The sequence below is a fragment of the Psammomys obesus genome, unplaced genomic scaffold (genome assembly GCF_907164565.1).
Source record: "Psammomys obesus unplaced genomic scaffold, mPsaObe1.curated_primary_1811, whole genome shotgun sequence".
NCBI lineage: Eukaryota > Metazoa > Chordata > Mammalia > Rodentia > Muridae > Psammomys > Psammomys obesus.
Window position 1 is genome coordinate 34,936,873 of NW_026596034.1, and position 26,635 is coordinate 34,963,507.

General features: G+C 52.0%; 1 protein-coding gene and 1 long non-coding RNA gene across 3 annotated transcripts in view; one reads left to right on the top strand and one right to left on the bottom strand.

Moving 5' to 3' along the window:
* Positions 1-12,282: 12,282 nt before the first annotated feature.
* Positions 12,283-15,696, top strand: LOC129687111 (uncharacterized). Of its 2 annotated transcripts, none has more exons than XR_008721735.1 (3): positions 12,283-12,323; positions 13,283-13,507; positions 14,602-15,696. It is a non-coding gene; the product is annotated as an uncharacterized LOC129687111 (long non-coding RNA). The 2 variants fall into 2 exon arrangements; XR_008721736.1 differs by lacking the exon at positions 12,283-12,323 and adding an exon at positions 12,357-12,533.
* Positions 15,697-16,500: 804 nt separating this feature from the next.
* Cotl1 (coactosin like F-actin binding protein 1) overlaps positions 16,501-26,635 on the bottom strand; it is a 29,936-nt gene continuing 19,801 nt past the window's right edge. Inside the window, exon 4 of the mRNA XM_055621401.1 lies at positions 16,501-17,588. Within this exon, the coding sequence (XP_055477376.1) occupies positions 17,478-17,588 (111 nt within the window). The 3' untranslated portion in view covers positions 16,501-17,477. The remainder of the gene's footprint in view (positions 17,589-26,635) is intronic.

Here is a 26,635-nt window from a genome sequence, read left to right on the forward strand (position 1 = left end):
GATAGATAGATAGATAGATAGATAGATAGATAGATAGATAGATAGATAGATAGATAGAGTGAGTGAGTGAAAATAAGGGGGCTGGAGAACTGGCTCAGTGGTTTAAAGCATTGTTGTTCTTGTAGAGGACCAGGGTTCTATTCCCAGTACCCAAATGATGGTTCACAACCATCCATAACTCTAGTTTCTAGGGGTTCAGTGCCCTCTTCTGACTTATGTGGTCACCAGACACACACATGGTACATATACACACATACATACATGCATACATACATACATACAGGCGAAACATTCATACACATTAAATAAATAAATAAACACCAAAAAGCTCCTGGTTTTTCTGAACTCACTGTGAGGAAGGGGAGGGGAGGGCTTGCCAAAGTGCCACCCACACCAGTTCCTAAAGTCCTAGGTCTCTTGCACGTTTGGCTACCAGCCCCAGCAGTCTACTCCTGCAGTGCCACTGTGGCCACACACAGCAGCGCTTGTGTCCAGGGATTAGATTAAGAAGCCATTGTTCAGCTTAACACTGTTCTGTGAATAACTCTTCCTTCTTAGATTTCAGTTAAATGTCCTCATACCATGGGGCTTCTCTAGGTCCCTCTAGGAAGCAGGGAGTCCTGCCTCTCCCAGGCTCCTGTGCCCTCTCCACCATGAATCTGAGGACTGACTGACTGAGAAGTCACATCTGCTCAGCTCTGGTTCTGTTTCGAGGCTCAGTCTTTGCCTGTGACTGTAACTTCATACATAGCCCAAGCTGACCTCAAACTCACTATGTGGCCAAAGCTGGAATGAAGTCCCGATCCTTCTACCCCAGTCTCCTGTGTGCTGGGATTACAGGTGTGTACCACCACACCCACCTTTCAAGAGCTGTCCCATTGGTGATGTGGCCTTAGACTGCTAGCCACTCGCAATATGTGATCCTGAGGAAAAATAATCCAGATGTCCCTCCATGACCAACATGAGATCAGGCTAACACCTGGCACCCAGAATGCTAAGGGGCCATGAGGTCAGCCCTAGGGTGAAAACCAGAAACTCTAGCCCAGTCCCAGCTGCTTCAGCTCAGAGTGAAATCTGAGGCACCTGGCCACTGGCTTCAATCGTGAATAATGAAGTCACCATCTTGTCCTTCCTTATGGTGGTCCCGGAGCATCATGGGATATACAGGCATGGTTCTCCCTGCAATTGTCCTTAAGAGCTGGATCCTCAGCCAGGCAGTAGTGGTGTACACCTTTCATCGCAGTATTCAGGAGACAGAGGTAAGTGAATCTCTGTGAGTTTGAGGCCAGCCTAGTCTACAGAGCGAGTTCCAGAACAGCCAGGGCTATGCAGAGAAACCCTGTCTCAAAAAACAAACAAACAAACAAACAAACATTTAAAAAAAGAATACAAGTAAACAAAGTCTCTCTCTCTATCTGGATCCTAGCTACTGGTGCCCTTCTGCAAGTGTCCCTGGGACTTTCGGTCCCCACTGCCAAGCGTTCCCACTACAGGTGCTTTGGGACACTACCCAGCACACAGAAGGGAGTGGTTTAAATCAAACAGCATTTGCAGCTGTTTCGTCCTGAGTCCGCACCCTGGCCATGCCACCACCTTCCCTTTTAGGCTCCATTTTTGTCAACATCATCAAGTCACCTCTGCAGAAACCAACAAAACCCATCCCCATTTCCCTGGCTTTTTATGTCAAAAAGTCGACTTAGCAGATAACATGACTTGTTCTTTGTCTCTAAACAAACAAACAACAACAAACAAGGTTTGGGAATATAGGTATAGTGATAGCATATAGGTTTAATGTCTGGCATGTCTGATGCCCTGGGTTCCATTCCCAACACAGAAGAAATACAAATAGAGAGTGTGAGAGCGAGCCTGATTTCTCTCGGAGCCATCTGCTTTCTCGGTGGGAGGAAACGCCTCCCAAGTCCCTTGAGAACAATTGTCCTTCTGGCATGGCAGGGAGCTCCAGGCTTCACTGCTCCTCCCTCCCTGTCTCCTGTGACTGAGCAGGGATCCGGATGGGGGAGGCAGTTACCAAAGCCCTGGGTAAGAGTTAAGACAGGGGTTCCCACCCGCGGCTCCAGCTTTCAGCATTATAATCCAGTAAAGGGCTCTGGAAAGAACAACTGTGCAGCAGCCCATGCCTAGAGGTGTCCAGCAGGCCACAGGGCAAGTGTTCACTTGCTCTCCCAGGAGCCTCTGAGCAGAAATGGTGCTGTCACCTTCATCACATTGACAGAGACATGGAGAAGGGTAGGCACAGAGGGGCAAAGGCACTGAGCCAGTGGGCAGGCGGCAGATGAGGATGGACACTCACACAGAGCACTGGGTTGGTTCGGAGGGGCTTATGTCTGTTCTCAATACAAGCCCCCAGCTCCCTTGGGTGGCCATCCCAGCCTTGGCCCAGCACAGGTGGAAGGAGTCTATTTGTCTATGCCCCTGGTATGACCCACTTGAGGCGATCTGACAGGATCCTCCCACTCTCTGCATCTCAGAAGGGCCGCCCTGCCCCTGTGCACCAGAGGATAGATAGCCGGCTGCAAAGTCGCTCCTCGGACAGCGTGGTGCCGTGACGAGAGCGTTCACCTGTAGGTGACGGCGAACTAGTGACACATTTCCTCTGTGAGCTGTCATCGCAGAGAATGTTGGCAGAGCTGGCATCTGGCAGTTGCTGGGGGTCATTCTGAGCCACAAAATGGTTCCAGACGTGTAATTCATTTTGTGATTTATTATTGCGTGTGTACTTGGTGTTTGTGTGTGGGTGTGTGGATCTCCCAGCACGTGCACAGAGACCAGAGTCAACTTTGCAGAGTCAGTTCTCTCCTTCCACCTTTACAGAGGCTCCAGGGATCAAACTCGGGTCACCAGGCTCGAACAGCAGGCGCCTTTCCCTAATGAACCATCTCACTGGCTCTATTTTTTTTTTAAACAGGTTATTACTATCTAGCCCAGTCTGACATTTAAAACACCATCCTCCTGCCTCAGTTTCCCAAGTGCTGGGGTTACAGGCATGTGCCATCATGCTAGCTGAATGTCACTTTCCATGGCAAGCAGAGAGACAGAGACAAGGGGGAGCTGCAAGCACAGAGCTATACCCCACATTCCACAAGCGTTACCGAGTCCCTGCCCCATGCCAGAGTTATTCTCAGTGTCAGGGACAGTCCCTGCCTTCCTGGAAATGACATCGTGCCAGGAAAGACTGGTAACCAGCAAGCAGGGTGTCCAGGAGGAAGGAGTGCTCTGAAAATTCACAGGGCTAAGGATGTGGTTCAGCTGGTGGGTGCTCAGCTCCCATGCACACAGCCCGGGGTTGAATCCCCAGCATCCGATGCACTAGTCAGGGCTCTCTAATGGAGCAGGACTGATTGTCCTGTTTGTGCATGTGTGCATACCTGTGTGTGTGGGCATGTGTGAGTGTGTGTGCGTGCATGTGTGAGCGTGTATGTGTATTATTTTGAGGCTGGGTCTCATGTTCCACAGCTTGCTATGCTATCAAGGCTGATCCTTCTGTCTCCACCTCTCAAGTGCTAGGACTATAGGCATAGTCCAACCAAACTTGGGTTTATATGGTATGATGGCTAATTTGGTTATCCATTTGATTGCATCTGGAATTCACAAAAACACAAGCCACTTGGCACTCCTTTAAATATATATATCTACGTTTACATAGATATAGCTATATTTATTAGATTGGCTGACATGATACAGTCCTGTATTCTGACAATGGCTGTCTCACACCAGAGAAATCCAGCAGTTGCTCAGTCCACAGGGCTGGATGTCTCCTCAGTCCCAAACTGGTGCAGGAGGATGGGGGATTGCTGGAGAGCTGCTAGGCTTCAGTCTGTGTTGGAAGCCAGAAGGAGCTGGTTCTAATATCAGTGAAGGGATGCAGCGGAGACAACAACAGAATAGATGAATTTGCCTGCAAGAGTGAAGGCAAGCAGGCAAAACAAACAAAAAGCCTTCATCCATCTCCCTATAATCTAGTCTGCTGTAGGAAGGTGCCACCACACATTCAGGCCAGGTCTCCTCATCTTCAACTAATTTGACCAAGAAAATCTCTCACAGGAGTGCCCAGGGGCTTGCATTTTTGTTGATTCCAGATTCAGTCAAGCTGATAACCACCATGATGAGCCACCAGGCCACACACACCAAGTGTGGTTGGACACGCCTATAATCCTAACACCTGGGAGGTAGAGCCAGCAGGATCAGCCTTGATAGCGTAGCAAGTTGTGCCACACGAGGCCCACCCTCAAAATAACAATAAACAACTGGGCCCCAGGTCTGAGCAGGACACAAGGTAGAAAAGGGTCTGGAAAATCCTCACCGAGGAGGTGATATGGCAGAGGTCTGTGCGGATAAAGGCATGAAAGCACCAACTCCGTCCAGGCAGGGGAGGGAGATGTGACGAAGCCCAGAGCAGGGCTGCCATGTGCAAGTAGAAGGACGCCCTGTCGGCAACAAGGTGACGGGAGTCAGGGTGGAGCGGGACACCCCTGGCCATGAGAGTAGGGGTCACCATTGGCCCTGAGCAGTGTTGACTTTTTTCTGTTCTGTAGCCCTGGGAGTCAGATAGGATCCTGGGCGGAGAAAGCCGGGATGGGGTAGGGTGGACATGGGCAGTGGTCACCTCTGGAGATGGCAGTCACTTGACCATCTCCACCTGCCACATCTGAAACAGTTAGTGAAGGGGCCTCCTGGAATGTACTGAAGCTGATGGATGGTTGCAGCAATCACGGGAGGAAAAAAAGCAGGGAAGTGAGGAGGAGACATGGACCAGAAGCCTTGCTGAACCAGCAGACTGGGGTTCAAACCCCAGTCCCACCCCTTAAACCGGCAAGCCCACCTTTCTATGCCTCAGGCTCCTCTTCTAAGAGTGTTCCCTTCCACCCTGTCTCTCTGCCACTAACTCCCTGAGACAACGGGGTCACTTGACCCCCCAAATCAAGTGGAAGACCCTCCTCTTCACATTGCCAGATAGCTCCGACAGGAAGCCTCTTGCCACCCTCATCAAAGCGTGATCTGATTTCTCAGCTCAGAGACACAGAGGCACAGGGAAGGACCCTCAGGCAGCCCAGGGAAGGCGCCTTCAGGTTCTCAGTGAGGGTACAGGCTGGAGTTCACACAGCCACCAACCTGTGGGCCTGGTGGAGCTGTCAAGTTGACGCTGGCCACAGCATCCACAGGCCAGATCTGAAACTCCCAAGGCTAGTTAGGGTGAGCTCTTCCCTCTACCTGAGGCCCCTGGAACCCTAGTTGCCCTGACATCTGGCTCACCAACCTGCTCCTGACAGAACTTTATGCTTGGTGTTTTAGTTCCCTCCCTTCCTCTCAGCTCAGCAGCGACCCAGCCCCCCACGCTGTCTCAGACCAGATCCCAGGCAGGAGCGGTTGGCAGAGGTCAGGACCCCTCCTACAGCATCTGCCCAGGACCTCATAAATGCACAGGAACAATGCCAGGCCCAGGCGCCTCCATGTCACACACAGAATGGGATGCTGGGCTGAAGGGGGAGGGCTCCAGACGCTCCTCGGAAAACAACACACAGGCTTGCTCAGCCTCACACAGTGCCATGGAAACAGGCACAGGGAATCAGGCAGCTGAAGAGAATGTTCTAGAATCTGGTGGGACCCGGAGACAAAGCTGGGTATATCTGTGTCAAGCTTTACAGGCCTCCCACAAACTGGAGCCCAGCTGTCCCCACACCCCTTGCTCTGATGCTTAGTTTAATGGGACAGTGTTTGAGCACTGGCTGCCTGCTCCCCACATCCTCCCCATTGGCCAAAACAATTCAGGTGTGTTTGGGAGAAATGCCAGTCACGTAAATATCCCAGCTTGGGGGTTATTTTGAAAGTTAGGAGAGTCTGGGTGGTGGTGGCTCATGCCTTTAATTCCAGCACTGAGGAAGCTGAGGCAGGTGGATCTCTGAGTTTGAGGCTAGTCTGTGGGGCCAGTCTACAGAGCAAGGTCCAGGACAGCCAGGACTATAGAGAAACCTTGTTTTTTGTTTGTTTGTTTGTTTGTTTGTTTGTTTGTTTTAAAAAAAAGGAGGAAGGAAGGAAAGACAGAAGAAAGAAGCCAGTCTGGAGACCTAGGTGCACACAGCCACATGAGCATGCAATTGGGGGTAGAGGGAGTTGTCTGGCCATCCCAACGAAACACAAAGTCATTCCTCTCATCTGTGTCTCCTCAGACTAGCTGCTCTTCATTACTGTAAGCACTCACTCCCACCCCAAGCCCCCTCTACGGTGCCCATGTGCCTGCTGAGGAACCTTGAAGGAGAAGAGAAAGAAGAAAACACGCTGTTCCCCACAGAAGTAGCTCAAACATGAAACAGTTGGATTCAGGTGTTGGTAGGTGACAGAAGTGAAGGACTACAGTGGGAGCCAGCTCCAGGCTCAGCTGTGGAGTGATCCCGTGACACCTTCACCCCGGACCCCAGAGAGCACAGAATGGAGGGGGGGGAGCAGAAGGGGGACTGATTGAGCAACCTCAGGCACTGACAGGAGTCCAGGGGTTGGCGCCGCACCTTGCCACCACACCTAGGGATTGGCAAAGCTGGGCAAGACACAACATCCCCACAGGCAGCAGCAATGGCTTGGCTTCCAGGCCCATTCGAAGGCACATACCTGGCACAACCAAATCTGCACCCAGATCCGGGTACCAAGAGCAGTTGTGAATCCGTTTTGCTGCTGCTGGTGGCTTTGTGGTACTGGGGGTGAGCCCAGAGCTTTGCAGACACTGGGCAAACATTTTTCCACTTAGCTACAAGCCATTCCTCAGCACCCACGGGGCCTCAAGGAGTTAGGGAAGAAACCAGAGACCAAGGTCAGGAATTGCAAAGACCATTGGAGGACATGGACACTTGAGGGATGGGCAGGAGCCACCAGGGCCCAGGACACCTTCTCAGTCCCAGTAGCCTTGCCACCAACATGCAGGTTCCTTAGGTGACCTCTGCCATGGTGGTCTTTCTGACTTTGACCTCATCATAGCCACATAGGTAACAGCAGCTACTTTGTACCAGAGGCTGTTCTTGAACTCCTGATCCTTCTGCCTTGCCTCCTGAGTGCTGAGAATGCAGATGTGAGACACTGAAGTCACTTTGCAAATCACAGCCTTAATAGCTGTCCTGTGCTGAGTAGCCACAGTTTGCCATGTACTGTGCTGACTCCTTCATTCCAGACTTACCACCCATGGGCTGTGTAATCTACAGCAATCTTTAAGATGAAGGCTGTCACCACATTCTTATTTAAAAGGCCCAAGTGTGATGTCACACACCTTTAATCCCAGCACCAGGGAGGCAGAGGCAATGTATCTCTGTGAGCCAGGCCAGCCTGGTTTACATAAAGAGTTCCAGGCTAGCCTGGGCTATACAGTGAAACCCTGTGTCAAGAAAGGGGGGGGGTGTGGGGGAAATGTGCAGCTGAAGCCCAAAGAGGTCTGTGGTTTAAGGTGGTCGCACAATCTGGGGTTTACAGTGAGGAAATAAAAGGAAACCTAAGGTGATTATGGCCCCAGTACCAGCTGGATCTGGGCTGTGGCAGGGAGGGGTGCCACTTCCTGGATGCTCTGCCATGGTCCCTGAAGCTGTCTACCAGATAGTCCCAGGGTTGCCATGGCAACCCTCATCTGGGCTGCTTACATCAAGTGTGGCCAGCCGGCTTCTGACTCTAGACTATTGTGTCTTGAGAAAGTGATTCCACCAACTCATTCAACAAACATTTAAAAGTGCCAGCCAGAGCAGACGCCTTCTGTGCAGAAGCTAAGGTAAAGGAGCTGAAGAAAGGATGAGAGAGAGATGGGGGCTGGTGGCAGAGAGCACCCCCTTCCCCTCAGGCAGCCTGTCTATCGCTATGCTAAACACCAGAAGCAAAAGCAACTCGGAGAGGAAAGGGTTTATTTCAGCTTACAGCCTGCAGTCCACCCTCCAGAGAACTCACAGGACCTACCTGGAGGCAGCAGCTGGAGCAGAGGCCCTGGAGCGGTGCTGCTTACTGGCTTGCTTTCTGTGGATTGCTCAGCCTGCTGTTTCCTGTTGCTCAGAACCACCTGCCCAGACACGGCACCGTCCACAGTGAGCTGGGCCCTCCGGCATCAACAAAGCGTCAGTTCTGAAAATGCCTCCTCAGACTTACCTACGGGACTACCCTACGGAGGCATCTTCTTAATTAAGATTCCTCCTTCCCAGATGGTCCTAGCTGTGTCAAAGTGATGTAAAACCTAGCCAGGACACAGCCTTGACTGGGTTGTAGCCCTAGTTCCAGGGGTGTGAGGCCAGGATGATTGCATCTTCGGGTGTGCTAAGAAAAGCTCAGAGCTGGGCTTTCATGGGAAATCTCTCCAATTCAGGATTTGAGGAGGAGCCTCTGGGTGCTGCTGGACAAGCTGCTCACTGCACAGTGTGGGGACACTGGTGGTGTTAGTGTCAGGATACAGTACGCCACGTACTCTGCCGTGCATGCGAGCTGAGTCGTCACACCAGGGACTGAGTCTGGCTTGGGGGTCAGCAGCTTGCCCCTCCCAGCTCTAGACAGAGAACCAGAGTAAGTTATCCTAGAGCCGCAAGGAATGAGCCGAGCAAGTGACAGGTGACACATGCCTGTCATCCCAGCACCTGAGAGGGCGAGGCAGGAGAGTTGCAAGCTCGCTCAAGGCCAGCCTGGGCTAGGTGGTGACACCCTGTCTTGGAAGAAATAAAATGATGCATAGTATTTGAGGGTGTGAGAAAGTGCTCCCGATGTGGCACAAGTTATTGATAAAATTCCTCCCCTGGGGGAGATGAAAACAACACTCAGCCTTCCTCCTAAGTTCCAGTGACAAACCAGAGAACCTTTCCATCACATCGCACTCTGGGGAAACAGTGAGTTTACTGCACTGACTTAGAGAGCATCAGGTGAGGGGTTCCTTAAAGCAGCCACTGGAAGCTCTACACCCAGCATGGGTGATTCCCATGTAACCATATGAAATGAGCCACCTCTCCCCAGTCCTTTCCCACCTGTGTCCTCTAAAGGGCCACCTGCAATTAGGGCAGAATCGCATACCACTTTTTTGCAGGACTGGATACTTAGGTGAGTGTCCCATAATCCTCCCTGCCCTCCCCCTTTATGAGGAAAGTCAGTGCTCAGCAAGGCCAGCTGTGGCGATTTTGCAAGCACGCGCAGAGGAACTCAGAGACGGCCATGGTTCGGGTGAGAGGACAGTCTACAGAACACAGGTGAAAAGAGCCCGTCACAGAGAGTGACAGAGCAGGGGGAATGGCCCCATCGGTGAAGCACCTGCTGCTCAAGCAGGACGACACGAGGTCAGACTCTCAGCACACACATTAAAAACACAAATAGCCCCAGGCTCAGCGGCTCACACCTGTAATCTCAGCACTTGAGGAGGCAGAGGCAGGCAGATCTCCGTGAGTTTGAGGCCAGCCTGGTCTACAACGCGAGTCCAGGACAGCCAAGGCTACACAATAAACAATGTCTCAAAAAACAAAAACAAAAACAAAAAAGCAACAACAGACAGCACCGTGGCTATTGCCTGTATTTAGGCTATTGCCTAAATATTGTGGAGGGTAGGGTGGCAGAAACAAGGGGGTCCCTGAAGCTCATTAGCCAACTCCAGGAGTTTCAGAGAGACCCTGATTAAAAAAATAAAGGATGAGCGGCCCCTGGGATGGCTCGGTGGGTAAAGGCTGCCACTGCCGAACCCGCGGCGGATTGCAATCGCCGGGGTCCACGTGGTGGAATGAGAGACCCGACTACAGTGAGTTGTCCTCTGACCTCGTGCACCATTCACACATGTAATTTTGCTAATTACATTCAACATATATATATGAGGCTGAAGAGCTACCTGGCTCAGCAGGTAAGGGCACTGGTTACTCTTCCAGAAGACCCAGGTTCCGTTCCCGGCACCCACGCCGTGGCCCACAACTGTCTGTAACTCCAGTTCCAGGGGGATATGACGCCCTCTTCTGGCCTCCATGAGCACTGCACCCATGTGGTGCACGGACATAGATGCAGGCGAATGAACACATAAGATAAAAATTAATGAGTAAAAACAATTTTTTCTCTTTTTTGGGGGGGAGGTGAAGAAGACGGTGGGAGTTTGCATGCACAGAGGTCAGGCAACCTACAGGAGGTCTGGTGCTTTCCTTCTAGCCTGTGGGTCCTGGGGACTGAACTCTGGTTGCCAGGCTAAGAAGCAAGTGCCTTTACCTACTGAGCCATCTCACCAGGCCTCAAAACAATTAAAAATAAGATTAAAAAAAGAAGTCAAGAGCTATCAAGAAAAGACATTCCAATACTGACTTCCGGAGCCCACACCCTTACGCTAACACGTGTGTGCACGCTCACAATTTGAAGACGAAAGTGTGCACACACTATATTAATAGAGTCTGGAGGGCTGTACTCCTGGACATGATGGTGGTGACCCCTGGGAGGCAGCATTTGTATGTTTTATCTTCCTCACTTCGTGGGATTTTTATGGTAACGATAGTTTTCCCTTTTTTTTTTTTTTTTTTTTTTTTGTTGTTTTGGTTTGTTGAACAGTCCTGAATGTCCTGGAACCCGTTATGTAGTTTGTAGGCTGGCTGCAAACTCCGCAGAGAGCCACCTGCTTCTGCCTCCTCCATGCTGGGGCTAAAGGTGTGTCCCACCAAGCCAGGCCAAGTCCATGGTTAACGGCATGCCAAAACCTTAAAGAAAAATTAAGTCTATTCAAAATGGAATCCACGTTTCTTCTCCAGCCTGAAGTGGGATAGGCTCTCTGCGGGCCAAGGGTGGACTTTACAGCGGTGCCTTGGGGCTGTGCTGGGAATTGTCAACTGCCCCTCTCCTGAGCCCAGCCGGCAGACTCACTCAGCAGGGAGGATGAGCCAGCCACAGACTCTACCTTACCAGTCTCCAGGTGTGGCGAATGATGCCAGCACCAAGCAAACGGCCGGTAAAGGACCTGAGACTCACCGGGCAGTGGGGGGAGAGCTACAGGGCTGCCATCTCTCCCCGTGGGTCCAAGACGCTCTTCGAGAGATCCATCCTGAAAGTGAACAGAGTGGCAGGCTGCTAGCCCCCGTGGGCTCACTCATCTAGGTAGCACCCTTTCTGACCTGTGAACAGAAGTCCCGGAAAGACATCGCACGTTCAGTGGAACCGTCCATGAGGCTGGTTAACTGATGAGAACTCCAGCGTCTGCAGAGAGGTCGGGATGCTGAAAGTCCAGAGCCTAATTTCAATTTATCCTGGACTCTCTTTAGCACCCGAAACTGCCATTCCTTCCCTCTCCGTGAACCTACCATCCGGGGACTAACAGATGAAATCTTTCGGAGTGTATTAACGAAACCATCTTCCCACCAACTAAAATGCTAAGTGGCTCAGCTAGCATCTGAGACCTCTCTCTGCTGTAACCTCCTTGACTTACAACTTTTCTTTGCTGTGTTTCTGTAAAATCTTTGTGAAGCTGATTACAGGTTGGAATATGGAATTTGGAGGAACCTAACTCTGGGCTCCCGGGCCACCGTCCCTCCGGATAAACATCTCTTATCTCCTTTGAGGTAGGAGTTTCGAATTTTCGTTTGACAGAACTAAGTGGTTATTCTTGGCACGCTCTGTTCACCAGGCTCTGGGCTGCTGGAGGCTGGAGGCATGGGGGATAGGGAAGCGTGCTCCTTGCCAGCAAGCGCCCAGGCCAAAGCAGGCTGCTGGGGGGCTGGGGAAGGCAGGCCGTGCAGGCCCTGGGCCTGAAAGCCATCTGGACCGTCCTACAAGCTCCCGAAGACAGGCTTTCCATCTAGAGCAGTGGTTCTCAACCTTCCTAACGCTGCGACCCTTCAATACACTTCCTCACGTTGTGGTGACCCCCCCCATAGAATTGTCTCGTTGCAACTTTATAACTGTAATTTTGCTACTGTTATGAATTGTAATGTAAATGAAATGCCTGATAGGCAGGATATCCGACATGTGACCCCCCCTTCCAAAGGGATCTCAACCCCACAGGGTGAGAACCGCTTTTCTAGATCTTTCAGACCAACAGTTTGCCTCTCAACAGAGCCGGCCTCACTCTGGGACAGCAGGATACTTCGGACTCAATTCGGAATGATTTTTTTTTTTTAAGTTTGTTTTTGTTTTCGAACAGTTCTGGGTTTCAAACTCTGTGCACACCAGGCAACAGCTCTGTCACTGAACTCCACCTTCAGCCCAGCAGTCCTCCCGTCCCTCCCCACTGCACCCCTTTGGGCTCCCCTGTTCCCTCGCTCCCTGCTGGCTTTCCCTCCAGGTGGACTTTGAACCAAGTCACCTGTTACAGGCAACATGGCTGCTCGGTGTCCCACGGGACGGTTTGATTGGTAAAGTACAATGAGGGGCTGGGGAGACGGCTTGGCTCATCCAGTGCTGGCTGCGCAGGCTGCCCAAGCTGAGCTGAGCTCAGATCCCTAGCACGTGAGCCTGTAGTGTAAGAATCCCAGCATGTGGTACATCCTGGTGTTCAGGAGGCAGAGGCAGGTGTCAGGACTCTTCGGACAGCACTAGGGTCAGTGAGAGCCTGTGACAGTCAGGTGAGGAGCCAGGGAGATGGCTGGGGGGCGGGGGTGGGGTTAAGGTGCTTGCTGTACACGCCAGACCACCTGAGTTAGATTCCTGGAATTCATAGCCAAAGAAGAGAACAGACTCCTCAGAGCTGTCCTCTGACCTTCACACAAGTGCCATGGCGAATGTGTGTGCACCCCCATCATCGCCCCCACCACCCACACGGACACAGGAAAGCTAAATTAAATTTAATTTAAAATAAAAAGAAACCGGGCATGGTGGCACACGGGGATCCCAGCACTCAGGAAGGCAGAGGCAGGTGGATCTCTGCAAGTTCGAGGCTAGCCTGGTCTACAAAGCTAGTCTAGAACAGCCAAGGCTACAGAGAGAAACCCTGTCTCCATAAAATAAAATGAAATGAAATAAAATAAAATAAAATAAAATAAAATTAATAAAATAATAAAATAAAATAATAAAATAAATAAAATAAAATACTGATCAACTGAGGAAGATGATGAACATTGTCCTCCAGCCTCTACACACACATGCAAACACTGCACACTCATTCCCTTACGCATGCTCATGAGTGTGCACACACACATACGCACACCCAGGCACACGAAAGCACCATAAGGCCCTGCACAGAGTGTCCCTCTGATTCCAGTACTGGGGGAGCCTAAGGCAGGAATGTGAGTTTGAGGCCACCCTTGGCTGTAGGGTTCAAAGAGACAAAACTATTTAATGTTTTTGTTTTTGTTTTCCCAAAAATTAAAAGCAGATATAGAGCCCGGTGGGGTGGCACATGCCTATAATCCCAGCACTCTGAAAGCTCAAGCAGGAGAATGGTGAGTTGGAAGCCAGCCCGGGCTACACTGAAAGACCCTGCCACACACGGCATCTCTAATCTCCACTTCAAACCGGCAAAAGACTCACCTCGAAGATTCCCACCCACCCGTTAGGCGGACACTGTTGGTTTCCGGCCACCATTTGTCTACCAGCACAGGTAGAACAATCTCTCTCTCTCTCTCTCTCTCTCTCTCTCTCTCTCTCTCTCTCCCCTAGATCCTGCTACTGCCATGCCTGACTGGTGCTCCTGCGGTGCCCACCTTTATGCTTGAGGATTTATGGGAAGATTCACTGTGTGCCTTCCCTGTGCGTGCCACCATGGCTGGGCAAGCCACCAAGAGTGACATCAGCCATGGGCACTGCTGGGCATGAGCCAAGGAGCAAAGAAACACATTAGCATCCGCTTGAGCGGGCTGGCCAGAAACTCTGGGGTGAACTGTTGCCCCTCTTTCCCAGGGGCCTCCTTCCTCTCTTGACCCCCAACTCCTGCCTGCAGGCAGCACCCCCTAACCAGCCTTGATACAGGGTAGGAAGGGCTCCCCAGGCTCTGAAGGCCCAGCACTTCCTCACCTCAGACCCTCCACGAGCCTCAGGGCAACATCTATGTCTCCTGTCCGACCTCAGAGCACAAAAATCTTCTACCTGGGAGACGGTGGGGAGCCCAGCCTGGGAGCCTCAGCATGGGGGTGCTCCCTCTTATCCTCAGCTCCCTCAGACCATTATGGAGTGGTTGGGCTTAGGCCCCTGGTGGGGAGAGGCTGGCTCTGTGGTCAGATAGGTGAACAAAGCAGCCACCTTCCTGAGGTGGAGCTCAGGGCAGAGCCATTGCTCAGAAGACAACCAGGAAAGCCCCTGTTTGGACCTGGCAGAGTGCCTGACTCGGTAGCCCAGCAGAACTCCAGTTTTAGCCAAGGGCCATGTGAGGTAAGCCAAACTGCCAACCACTGCCCAGACTCCTGCCTTGCGCGCAAGGACCACACCAGGCACAGGGATACAGTCCCACCCTGGAGAGGCTGGGATGGGCAGTGGAAGAAAGGCTTAAACTAAAGTTTAAGCAGCAACAGGATATGTACTGTGCCCTGAGGCCCCAGGATGAGCCCTTGCCTCCCCTGGAGGCCCTCCTCCTGCGTCTTCCAGCTTTGCAGGTCCTCAGGAGTTCCCTAGCTGTGGCTGCCCCTCTTCACACTCTCCTCTTTCTCCTCTCCCCTCTGGGCTTCAGATCTCCCTGACACTGCCATGTTCCTTCCCCAGGCTCGCCTTTAACTGCATCCCCTAACGATGCCTTCCAATGGAGTACCACAGTCTGGGCATGGACAGAGCTTATGGGAACCACTGCTCACACCTCTTCATAGCCCACTTCACAGGGTCCCAGGAACATTCTAGAAGAATCCTGGCACAACCATGGGCCTAGTGGGAGAAGCTTGGTTGGTGGCAGCGTGCTTTCCAAAACTACACAAAGCTGGGTGTGGTGGTGAGTTCCAGCACACCAGAAGTAGAGGCAGGATAAGGAATCCACAGTCATTGTCAGCCAAGTGTTGAATTCAAGGCCAGCCTGGGCTAAGTGAGACTACCCGAGTCCTGAGCTGCTACTTGGCACCTCCTCTTAGTCACCTGGGCTAACCTCACTCAGCCTCATTTTAATCTCTTCTGCGGTTCTCTAGGAATGGGGAACAGGAGATTGAATCAGACTAAACCCAGGGCATACACCCTCAGAAAAGAGACCTTTTCCCCAGTCTGGATGGCGCCCTGGGACCTGAGGTGGGACTCCTCCTTCTAGCTCTAGATAACCCCTAGAGTATAAGCAGAGTGCCAGGGTCCCAAGGGAGGGCTGAGGTTGTGAAACAGACAAGTCCCCCAGAGACCAATCAGCAATAGAGCACATACATACTCCACAGCCACCGGCTGGCTTTCTCCTTCGGCTCTCCTGCCTTCCCCACCCACCCGACCCCAACCCACCCTACATAAGCCCTCAAGTAAGGGCAGGGTAGAGTAGAAGGCAGGGAAGGCTTACAGAGACAGCCTTTCTCTCTTCTGGGGTGGTGGCACAGAGGGTCTCATGTAGCCCAGGCTGGCCTTGTGCAGATTGTAGCAGAGAAGAACTATGAACTTCTGACCTCCACCCCCCCAACTCCTCTCAAGTGCTGGGATTTCTGTCTCACCCAGTGTGTGCATTGCCGCCCATTCTGCTGTGAGGAATTCAAAACTCAGGATGATTAACCTGCCTGAAGACACACAGCTATAAACAGAAAAGCAGGCGTTAGGCGCCATGACTATGAGCTTATCATGGACGGGGTCACTCACTACTGGCTTTGTGCCACTCGGCAGCTTGAAGATGGCCTGATGACAGGGGAGGGAGAGTAGTCTCTCCATTTTTTTTTTTTTAAATAAAATAAAGATAAACATCTATTTCTTTTGTTTGTTGTTTTTGAGACAGGGTTTCCCTTTGTAGCCTTGGCTGTCCTGGGCTTGCTTTGTAGACCAGGCTGGCTTTGAACTCACAGAGCTCTACCTGCCTGTTTCCATGAGTGCTGGGATTACAGGCATCTGCTACTGCGCCCGGCTCAAACATCTATTTCTATGGTTAAGAATTATAAAATCTAAGCCAGGAGTGGTGGCACATACCTGTAACCCCAGAATTTAGGAGGCTGTGGCAGGGGATTGCCACAAATTGAAGGCTAGTCTAGGCTACAGTGAGGCCCTGTCTCATTAGAAACAAAAGGCCCACCTAAGGCTGGCAACTCAGACCTGTGAGCCCAGCCACTTGGGAGGAGGCAGGAGGATTTACAACTTCAAGGCCTCCCTGGACTATAGAGTGAGTTCAGGGACAACCTGGATACCCTGGGCTAGGTATACCCACAGGCTGTACACCGTGAGTGCTGGAAAATGAACTTGGGCCCCTTTCAAGGATGGAGGGGGGAGGGTGCTCAAAAGCTACTAAAATAAGGCAAGGTGGAATATGTCTGTGACTTCACCATTTGAAAGATGGCCACATGAGAATTAGGGGTTCAAAGCCATCCTCCTACATCAAAAGTTTGAGGCCAGCCTGTGCTACGTAAAAATGTCTTGAAGAACCCACATGCCCAGGGTCCAGCAGCTCCTTTACTAAATTCCTACAATCACACACAAACCAGACACCTTGACTCATTTTTTTTTCTTGAAAAACACATTTATTTCTGTAAACTGTTAGAATGCCAGAGATGGTCCTCATAGCCCAGTCCAGGGCAGCATTCTTCCCCAAAATGAAAAGCGCGAGGAGAGAGGAAAAGAACCACCTTCACACACTCGAGAGACGCCAAGCCTGCCTCAGCTTTCTTTAACAGCAAACAAAGCCATCTTTGGAATTTGTGGTGCAGATTCCAACGGCTGCCTTCCAGGTGCCAGCCTTCCTGTCTGCAGGGGACCTTTCCATCCTTGTCACCCTGGGAGGCCCTGAGCTTGACCCTGAACTCCCACCACACCTGGACTCAGACCTCTCATACGTCAGAAGGACTTCGCCAAAAGGGTAGTTTAGACCACGTGGCAGAGCCACTGCCAGGCAAGATTTAAGGCAAATTGTCGCTTCGTACCTGGTCCACACCAGACCGGAACCTGTCACTGCTGAGCAGCATCTGCCAGACCACTTAGGCCACTCTGGACAGGGTAGGGGTGAGGCCTGGAGCCAAGTCTAGGGGTTCTGAGGAGCATGTGTGAGCTCATGGAGGCTTTAGGGTGTGAAAAGCTCCTGGCATGGCGGCTGGCACAGGGCTAGCAGGAAACAGCCAGGGCAAGCTGGGATGGCACCCAGGCCAGGCCCCAGCAAGTTAGAGGCCAGGGTAGCTCAGACCAGGCAAGCCACAGTGAGAGCAAGGGGAATGCCAGGCCAAGGTCCACTGACAGAGAGGCACCTGGGGTCTGACGGTGTACATGGCCCTGGTGCCAAAATGACTTTCCTTTAAAACAAAAGGGGGCGGTCTCAAAGAATGATACTTGGTGAGCTTGAGAGGAGCGAGGGGGGTCAGGGGAGGGGGTGGACACGCTGGTGGTGCCAGCGCCTCTCATGGCTTCTCCTCCCTGGTGGGCTGGTGACGCGAGGTGGCAGTCTCCTCCTTGGTGGAGCAGGCAGATGGCTCTGGGGTGCGGGGCTGCGGCTACTCTGTCTGAGCATCGTAATTGGCTCCTCCGGCCTTCTTCAGCTCACTCCTGATGAAGTCTTCCTCCAGCTCCTTCCGATCACTGATCACAAACTCCTTTGCAAAATTCTGCAAGGACAAAGAAGAGCTCAGAGTCTGTGAGGGAGGAGGGGGCCAGTCCAGGGTTGCCCTGGCAACGCAGCAGGAAGCCCTGGCACCCCAGACAGTCACAGTGCTTTGCAACGAAACCGTGCCAACGGAGCCTGTGCCAGACACCCAGATCAGATGGGCGTCTGGGTAGAGATGCCATGGCCATGGGCTGGATCCACACACGACTCCCAGACTGTCTTCTCCTGGCTGTGTTACCTTGGGCAGGTCCCTTTCAGCTGTCAACTTCTTCATCTGTGTGAGGTGGGGAGCTGGCCAGAGGAGGGGGAGAGAGAAGGAGGAGAGAGACACGCTGGCACGTACCTGCAATCCCAGCATGCAGAAGGCCAAGGCAGGAGAACCACCATGATTCTAAGACTATCCTGAACTACATAGTGAGACTGTATTTCAAAACATTACAGGAAGGGGACAGAAGGAAGTAGGCTGTGGCTTGTGGCTACTGCTTATCAGACCGTGTTACACAGCTGTACCTGAGGTTGGGAGAAGCGGGAGTGACAGGCTCTCACATGCTGGCTCAGCCATTACTAGGCCTGCTGAGTCCGCCAGCAGGTACCTGGGCTTTCCAACCAGCAAGCGGGCAGGGCAGGCTTGGCCCAGATAATCCAAGGACCTGGCCCAGGCTCAAATGAGTGAAGCAGGCGGTATCTTATCAGTTAACACTGAACTGTGAGGGTTGTTTTATTTTATATGTAGATTAGAAGCTACAATAAACCAAGAAAATCTCAAGGGAAGAAGGAGAAAGTTGTCCAAAGCCGAGTCCAAAGGTTGGGAAGTTATCCACATAACTGAGGCGGTGACAGTGCAAAGCCAGCACTGGGGAGGTGGAGTCAGGAGTTCGCGGCCAGCCTCAGAAGTTCAAGGCCAATGAGTTCTGTACGGTAAGAGGTGCAAACACACAACAGACCATACCCCCATGCCCCCGCTAGTCCTGGGGGAGGAAGCCAGGGCCTCGTCTGTCATGCAAGCACTCTACCACTGAGCAACATCCGCAGGCCTGTGGCACTGCCATCAGCACTTCCGACACCACAGCGTCAAATGTGAAACCCCACTACGACCCTGGGACCGTACACCTGAGAGAAATGAAATCACCTGGGCACGGAAGTACCCACCCAGATCTCACAGCAGTGTGAGTCACCAACAGCCAAACGCCCCTGGGAGCTGGCCAACAGGTGGGTAAAGATGGTTTACAAAGAGTGGATGCCCCACATGGTGAAGCATTAATTAGTCAGCAACGAAAGAAGTTGTGAAGTTGCCTGCTGCAACACGAGTGAACCCCCTAAACATGACCAAGAGCAGACAGACACGAAGAGCCACCCAGTGTCTGGTTCCGCTGACAGGAAATGTCCAAAAAAAGGCAAATCCACAGAGAAGGCAGACCAGGGGTGACCAGGGGCGGGAGACAGAACAGGAAATGACAGATGTCATCTAAAATTGCATGTGGTAAAACTGCACGGCCTTTGGAAGTGACTGCAAAGCAGGGAAGGTCAGAAGGCCAGCTCTCTCTACATGTGGAGTCCAGCTCTGCCCCAAGTCATCCTGGAGCAGGATTCCAAAAGGCAAGGGGGTGGGGAGGGGATGGAGGCACAAGCCTTTAATCCCAGCAGAGGCATATCTGTGAGTTCAAGGCCAGCCTGGGCTACAGGGAGAAACCCTGTCTCAAAAAACCAAAAAGTAAAAATCATAAAAGATAATCAAGATTGTTTTCATTTTGCAGACAAGACAGAGGCTAAAGGCTGCAATGCCTGACCAAGGTCACAGAGCTGGGACTACTGCCTCAGAGGTAGAGGGCTTACCTTAGCAGGCCCTGGGTTCAATCCCCAGGACTGACTCCTCACCCCCCAACTACTATATATAAAGCAAGGAAAGCAAAAATCTTTGGAACCAGGGACGGGTGCTTAAAATAGTTAATTCTATATTAAATGAATTTTATATCAATAAAAAACAAAAACAAGCAAGTCACCACAGCACCAGAAAGATGAGGTTCTCAGCTTTCTAGAAACCAGGAGCAAGGCCACGGAGACATGGAGAGATTTGGAGGAGGGGTTAACATTTGCCAAGCCTCACACACTCTCTGACCAAATCCACCTTCAATACATTAGCCTTTTCTACCTGGTTAAGATAAGGCCTGGGCAAAGGTAGGGGTGGGGTGAGAGAGCCTTGGCCAACCCCAAATGTAAAGCTGGTTCCCATCAGCCCCGTGTCAGCAATGCTAAGTTTATGCATGTGACCCAGACAGTGGGAGGCAGGGTCAGAGAAGAGAATGGAGAGCAAGCCTGCGTCTCAACCCCTAGCCCATCGGCCCATGGGAGGGGCAAGGAAGTCAATGGGCTAAGAAGCATACAAGAGGAAGTTCAAAGTCCTCTGTTCGTTGACAGCCATATATGGCAATCCAAAGAGTCAAGAACCTGAAGTCTGTGTCAGGAACAGAGATTTAGAAAGACGAGATAAGGGCTAAGAAATCTAAAGGGAAGCGTTAGGGGCGGGGTGCAGCTCCAGCTAAAAAGAGCTAGTTACATGTTACAATCAGACAGTGTGGCCAACTCAGAGCGCTGGAGACTGACCAAGAGTTTGAAGCCAGTTTGCCTTCACAGCAAAACAAACAGGGGCTGGGCATATGGCTCAGTCGGCAGAGTGCTTGCCCAGCATGCACAGAGCCCTGGGTTCAAGCCCCAGCACTGCATAAGCCAGGCAGGTTGCTGCAGGCTTGCAAACCCAGGGAGAAGCAAGAGGATCAGAAGTTCAAGACTGGGCGGGCAGATGGCTCAGCAGGTCAAGGCATTTGCCGCCTAGCCTGATGACCTCAGACCTCCACGTAACGGAAGGAGGGACCAGCCCCTGCATGTCGTCCTGACTCCACGTGCTGCTGCAGCGTGCACAGATCCACACACAAAGTTAACAGACGTGACTCAGTCTCAAAAAGGAGATCAGCCTAGCCATAAATGTAAATGGGCAAAATCACCTATGCTTCGTCATACACGTAACACTCACGCACACGTAGCCACACATTCATACATTTACACTGTCTCGAACTGTAAAAGATAATAAACTCAACCTCAAACATCTGAGGCATGTTGAAAACCAAATGGCCATGAAGCAAATGCTTCCAAGTTTACCAAGTTTACGGGAGAACAGCCACGTCACCACCCACATGATGCCCTGGTTGGGTCAGCCACGCTGAACATTCTCCTCTCCGTGCCCACAGAAAGCAGCTCTGTCTGAAGATGTGTTTTTACTGTTGCTGCCTGCAGAGGCCTGAGGTGGGTCCCCCGGGGACTTTTACTGTGAAAAAGAAGTGTGGGGTTCGGGTCATGTGACCCACACCCTGTCATGTCATTCATTCCACCCCTACTGTTCTGGGAGAAATCCAGAGTTAGAAAGCAGAATGAAGAGTCTTGCATCTTCGTTGAGCGGCTTTCTCTTCCAGTGTCCAAGGCAGGCATTTAACATCTCTGAAGCCACTGGGGCTCAAGTCATGTCCATGGTACCAATGGACATGATCCTGGTGCCTTGACGCCCTGGGCTGACGGTCTCAGCCTCACTCAGCCAAGCTATGGCCTCACCATGAGGTTGGCTGGAGGCCGATGGCTCTGGCTCTGCTCTTCTCATTCCACAGGAGCCCAAGAGGTGGACCTGCAGCCACACTGCCCAGCTGAAGTCAGAGATGCCTGAAGACCCTGGAGCAGGCTCTTCCTCTCCATCTGCACACTCCTGCCTCCCCAGCAGCGGACTGGAAGGCGGCAAAGCCTAGGAGGTCACTCTCCCAGCCCTCAGCCCACAGGGACGACAGCTGAGGCTTCACGCGGTTGGACAACCGGCAGTCCTCACAGCCTTTAGTTAACACGGCACCCCCTCCCCCAACACCGCCTTTTAGGAACCTTCCGGATCGCCACATCTCCTAAGAGCCAGCCCTTCTAAATCTCCCCCATCATTCCCCATCTCCATCCAAGCCATTTATGGGCTTCTGCCACCTATTGACAGCCCTGGAGACAAAGTTGAGGGGACCCCTTCCTGCTGTTCCAGGGGCAGTCCCCTCCCATCTGGGGAAATGGAGGAGGCAGGCACCTTGTGATGGTGCCCCCATGAAAGTGGATTACTCTTTCCATCTAGGGTGTGAATTCTACAAAATGTCCCCAGATGAATGACTTGGACACCATGCTGGCTAGTTTTATGTCAACCTGACACAAGCTGGAGTCATCTGAGAAAAGGGAACCTCAACAGAGAAAATGGCTCTGTAAGACTGGCCTGGAGGTAAGCCTGGAAAACATTTTCTCAGTGATTGATTGGGGAGGTCTCAGCACAATGTATGTGATGCCAGCCCCTGGGTTCTATAAGAAAGCAGGCTGAGCAGGCCATGAGGAACCACCAGTAAGCGGCACCCTTCCATAGGCTCAGCATCAGCTCCTGCCTCCAGGCTCCGACCTTGTATTCGTCCCTGTCCTGACTTCCTTCAGCAATGAACTGTGATGCGGAATCCTAAACAAAACAAACCCGATCCTCCTCAACTCCATTTTTGCTCATAGTGATGCATCACAGTAATAGAAAACCTAAGACAGTTTTTTGTTTGTTTGTTTTCCAGGTAGGTTTTCTCTGGAGAGCCTTGGCTGTCCTGGACTTTCTTTGTAGACCAGGCTGGCCTCAAACTCAGAGAGATCTGTCTGCCTCTGCCTCCCAGTGATGGGATTACAGGCATGTGCCACCATGCTGGACTTTACCAATCTCAAAACTGACTTGGAAGGACTGCCGGCCCTCTGTCTGCCTCCATTCCTACTGAGCTTCAGACCTAAGGGAGCCACCAGGATTCTCCAGTGCCAGAGGCGAGTCACCTGTGGTATGTTAGTAAAAAGGGTAGAACCAAGCGATATCACCGGGTGGATGAAGCCTGACCCAGGAGCAATGCCAAGACCGGAGAGCAAGGAGCTGTTCCCCTGCATCCTTGGGTGCTGGCCACCAAGAGGTCACCTTGTGCCATCAGGCTACCTCCTAGCATACTCACCCCCTACACACACACACACACACACACACACACACACACACACACAAACAGCCACAAGGAAAGGCAGGTAGCAGGAGCCAGGCCAGACCTTACAGAGGTGGCACACATACAGCCTTAAGTAAAGAGAAGCAGGTGGCATTGCAGCAGCCCCTGAAATGCCGCCGGTTCACCCACAATCAGCACTCACAGTCCCTGGCACTCAGCCTGGCCATCAGGTGTGTCACAGGTCATCGGCAGCTGTGGCCAGTGCACTGTAGCTGCCCGTGGCTCAAAGGACAGAGTCTAGTCTGAGACCAGAGCCGCCTCGGGACAATCCCCCATCACGGTACCCTGCAACTGACAGGCTCAGGGGCAGCAGGACTGGCAGGCCTCTAAGGGAACAAATGCCCCTTGCTTAGCCTGGCAGTGGCTTCACAAGTGCCCACGAGGGAAGCCTGAGAAGTTCAAAAGTCACCCGGCTGAAACTGTCCTGTGGTTCAGGACAAAGAGGGAGGGTGGAATCCAAGAAGCAAACCCCACTAAACCCTGCCAGCCACCTCTGTTTTTGATAGAGAGCCATGGAGGGGAAGTGAGTCATTTCGGGTCACACAGTAAAGGGGCCCGTGTCAGGCCTGCCCTTCCTCCCTGCCCCTCCTCCAGGCTGCTTGAGACTATCTGTCTCCACCTGCAACACTCCCATCCCAGCAGTCCCAAGACTGCCTTAGCTACCTGGAGGAGTCCAAAGCACAGAATGCCAGTCTGGGCACCGTCACCGAGGTGTGCCGTGTTCTGACCTTAACATGACACCAACCCTCGCGTGACACTGAAGGTCTCCAGACAGGGACTTTCCATGTTTTTCCCAGTGGGACTGTTCAAAGGAAGAGGCTCCTTCAGCCATGTCCAAGTCTTGCAGCTTCAGGCTTCCGTCAAAATGGCCCGTAAAGATGGCTGACAGACTTTGTCCCCAGAACCTTCCTCAGATGCAAAGTAGACCCTAGGCTGCTCCTTGAGAAAGTGATCCCAATAAGAGAAAGGCTAGAAAGTAGATCTATAAACACGTGCACACACACACACACACGCACACGCACGCCTCTATTTGCACGGCTGGATTAAGATATGCATATATATTCGCCTATCCTTGATTTCAAATTGCTCCTCCCCACTCTTCAGACGAAGTCCCATGTAACCCAGCCTGGCCTCAAACTTGCTGGTAGCCAAGGATGACCCTGAACTTCTGCTCTTCCACCTCATTTGCTGTGATTACAGGCAAATGCTACAGAGCCAGGTTTATGGGGTGCTGGGGACCCACTGAGCCATAGCCCCAGCCCCTGACTGTCTTTTAAAGGGCTCCCTGCTGCCTGGTTTAAGTCCAGTTATCTTGCTAAAGCAGGCTGGGAATAGTGTTTAGTGAAGCAATCCATGCTCTCCAGCAGCCTGGCCCTCTGAGCCTCAGTTCCTCCTCTGCAAACAGGAACAGAAACAGTACCGCATGCTGGGGCTGTAATGAGGGCCTTAGAGTATGCAAAGAACATGCACACTTGCTGGGTGTGCCCAGCAGTGGGCGAGTGCTGACTGGCCCTGGGCTGATTCAGAAGTGATGTAACGTTCCCTTCAGCCTCAAGCCTGCAGGAGAGGTTAAGGTACATGTCAGGGTCCTTTCCTCATCCCCTGTGTTCATTTGCAATGAAGGGCAGCCCCAAGCCTTCCTCTGGGCGAACACGGAAGATGCTGGCTGTATCCGCCAACCCAGTGGCAACACCCAAAGCTGGAGTAGGGGAAAGCTGCAGGGAAGAAGGGAAAAGCTTGCTGAGGAAGAGAGATGGCTCCCACTATACCCAAAGACAAGGAGGGCAATGCCACTCACTGATCCCAGAAACCGGCACAACTGCCTTAATACTCACTAGGACCATCGCTTGCCTATGTCCTGAAAGGCCAAATTCCAGTGCTGTGGCTCTCTCTACGAGAAGAGGAGCAGAGGCTCTGAGAGGCTCCAAAGACACCATTCACTAGCTCTGGCCCTCTCTCCATTCCTGTGAAAGAGGAGAGGGAGAAAAAAGGGTCCCCAAGCCGGATCCCCACCAGCCACCCAGGGTCCTCCTACCTAAGTCCCTGGAGCATAGAGACCAAGAGTAAGACAATGCCCCACCATGGATGCCAGAATCCATGGGGAAGCAGCAGAGGCTCACAGGACGGTTCTCAAGGTTGAGGTTCTTGCTTTGAGCCCAACCGGAGCCCATGAAAATCTCCGCTGTTCAGGGTGTAGACTCTCTCCCAGGGGCATGAGCTGGAGCAGGGAGTGGACAAGTCACCCGCTGGCCACAATCAAGTGCTTTTCCCCAAGTGGAATTCCCCAAGAATTCTAAGCCAAAGACCTCTGAGTGCTGAATAAAAGCAATCAGTCCCCAGCAGCCCTTCTTGCTAGGAGAAAGGACAACCACGCAGGAGGCTGAGCAGAAAGAAACCCAAGTGCACAGCAGTTGGTGGCTCTCCACTGCTAGCCCTCCCGCCCCCTGTGTCCTCCTACACCTATTCAGTGCCTGAAAGACCGAGTCCAGCAAGGTATAATTTACTCAGAAAGAGCAGGTTCTTAAAGCAGGCATGACTCATCAAAGAAGGATGAAGAAAAGAAATGGATCAGGAGGCAAAGCGTCTAACAGATTCAGATACAAAGACACAGGTCACCCTCCTGCTCAGGGAGAGAACCAAGGGCATAGCACAGGTAGGCACACGGAGTGATCTCGCATAAACAGATTGCAGGCAGACAGATGTCCCAGGATCCCCGCTGTGAGCAGGTGTGGATCAAACCAACTCAGAGCGGTTGATCTCATACCTGGAAAACTGTCCCCTTCATGGCCATCTCTCTTAGCATATGGGAAACTGCTTGGACCTGCTCTTCTGCCTCCCAGAGGCAAAGCCCTCCCAAAGCCCTGACCCCACTTGGCCGGACCTCTGACTCTATCTAGTTCAGGGAGGGCAAAGAAGTAGGAAACATATTCCACTCTCTACTCCTGTGCCAGTGGCAGACGTCAAAAATCAATCATGGCACCTTCTCTGTCAAGACTTAAACCAGCGCTCCAAGCAGCCTCTACCTATTGGTCAACTTTCAGGTCAGAGGTCAAATCTACGCTGGGTCCTCAACTTCTGTCTAATCAAAGCTATCCATGGCTGGGGAACTAGCTATGGAACAGAATACTCACCCAACACGTGTGAGATCCAAAGTTTAATCTCCAGGATCACAAAGAGAGAGAGAGAAAAAAAAAGGCATAGAATTTCTTGTTCCCAGCCACATGCATGTTTGGGAATTTCCTCCAAAGAATCGGTAAACAAAATTGTTTTAAAATGACAACACTTAGCCTCAAAGATGTTCACTGTCAGCAAATACCAGGACATGTCCATAATTCTACAAAGAATGAATGCACAAGTAAAAAGGGGCTTGCTTAGTGGGGAGAGTGCTTGCCTCACATGCACAAAGCCTAGGGTTCCGCCCAGCACTATACAAACAGGGTGCAGCGTCGAGAATCTCTATTCCCCCCACCTAAGAGGTGGAGGCAGGAACTTCAGGGGCTCAGGGTCACCTCAGCTACATACAGTGAGTTCAAAACAAGCGTGGGCAACATGAGAGCTCTCTCAAAAAGAAGGAGCTTTTACACCTATACCAGCCTATATGGCATCTTATTTATTACTTTCCCATTGCTCAGATGAGGAAACAGATTCAGGGAGGTGAGGAACCAGAGACATGGTCTGTGTGAGCTCCTGGCCAAAGCTGACTGAGGTGTACAGGAGAAGCACTGCCCACGACTAGCGCAGACTCATGCCTGTGCTGTGCGCTCACGGAACAGTGCCTGGCTGCTGTGACCAAGGGCCACTATTGTGTATGGCTTAGGTACTCTGAAAGAAACTGTAGAGGGATGAATGATCGGAAGACCCTTTGGCATCAGAAAGGGGGTGGGCAAAGCCCACGGGGCACACCCCAGGATACTTGGACCACCTTGGGGAGGCCTCACACCTTCCGGAACAGCAGGGGTGCTCCGTAGTT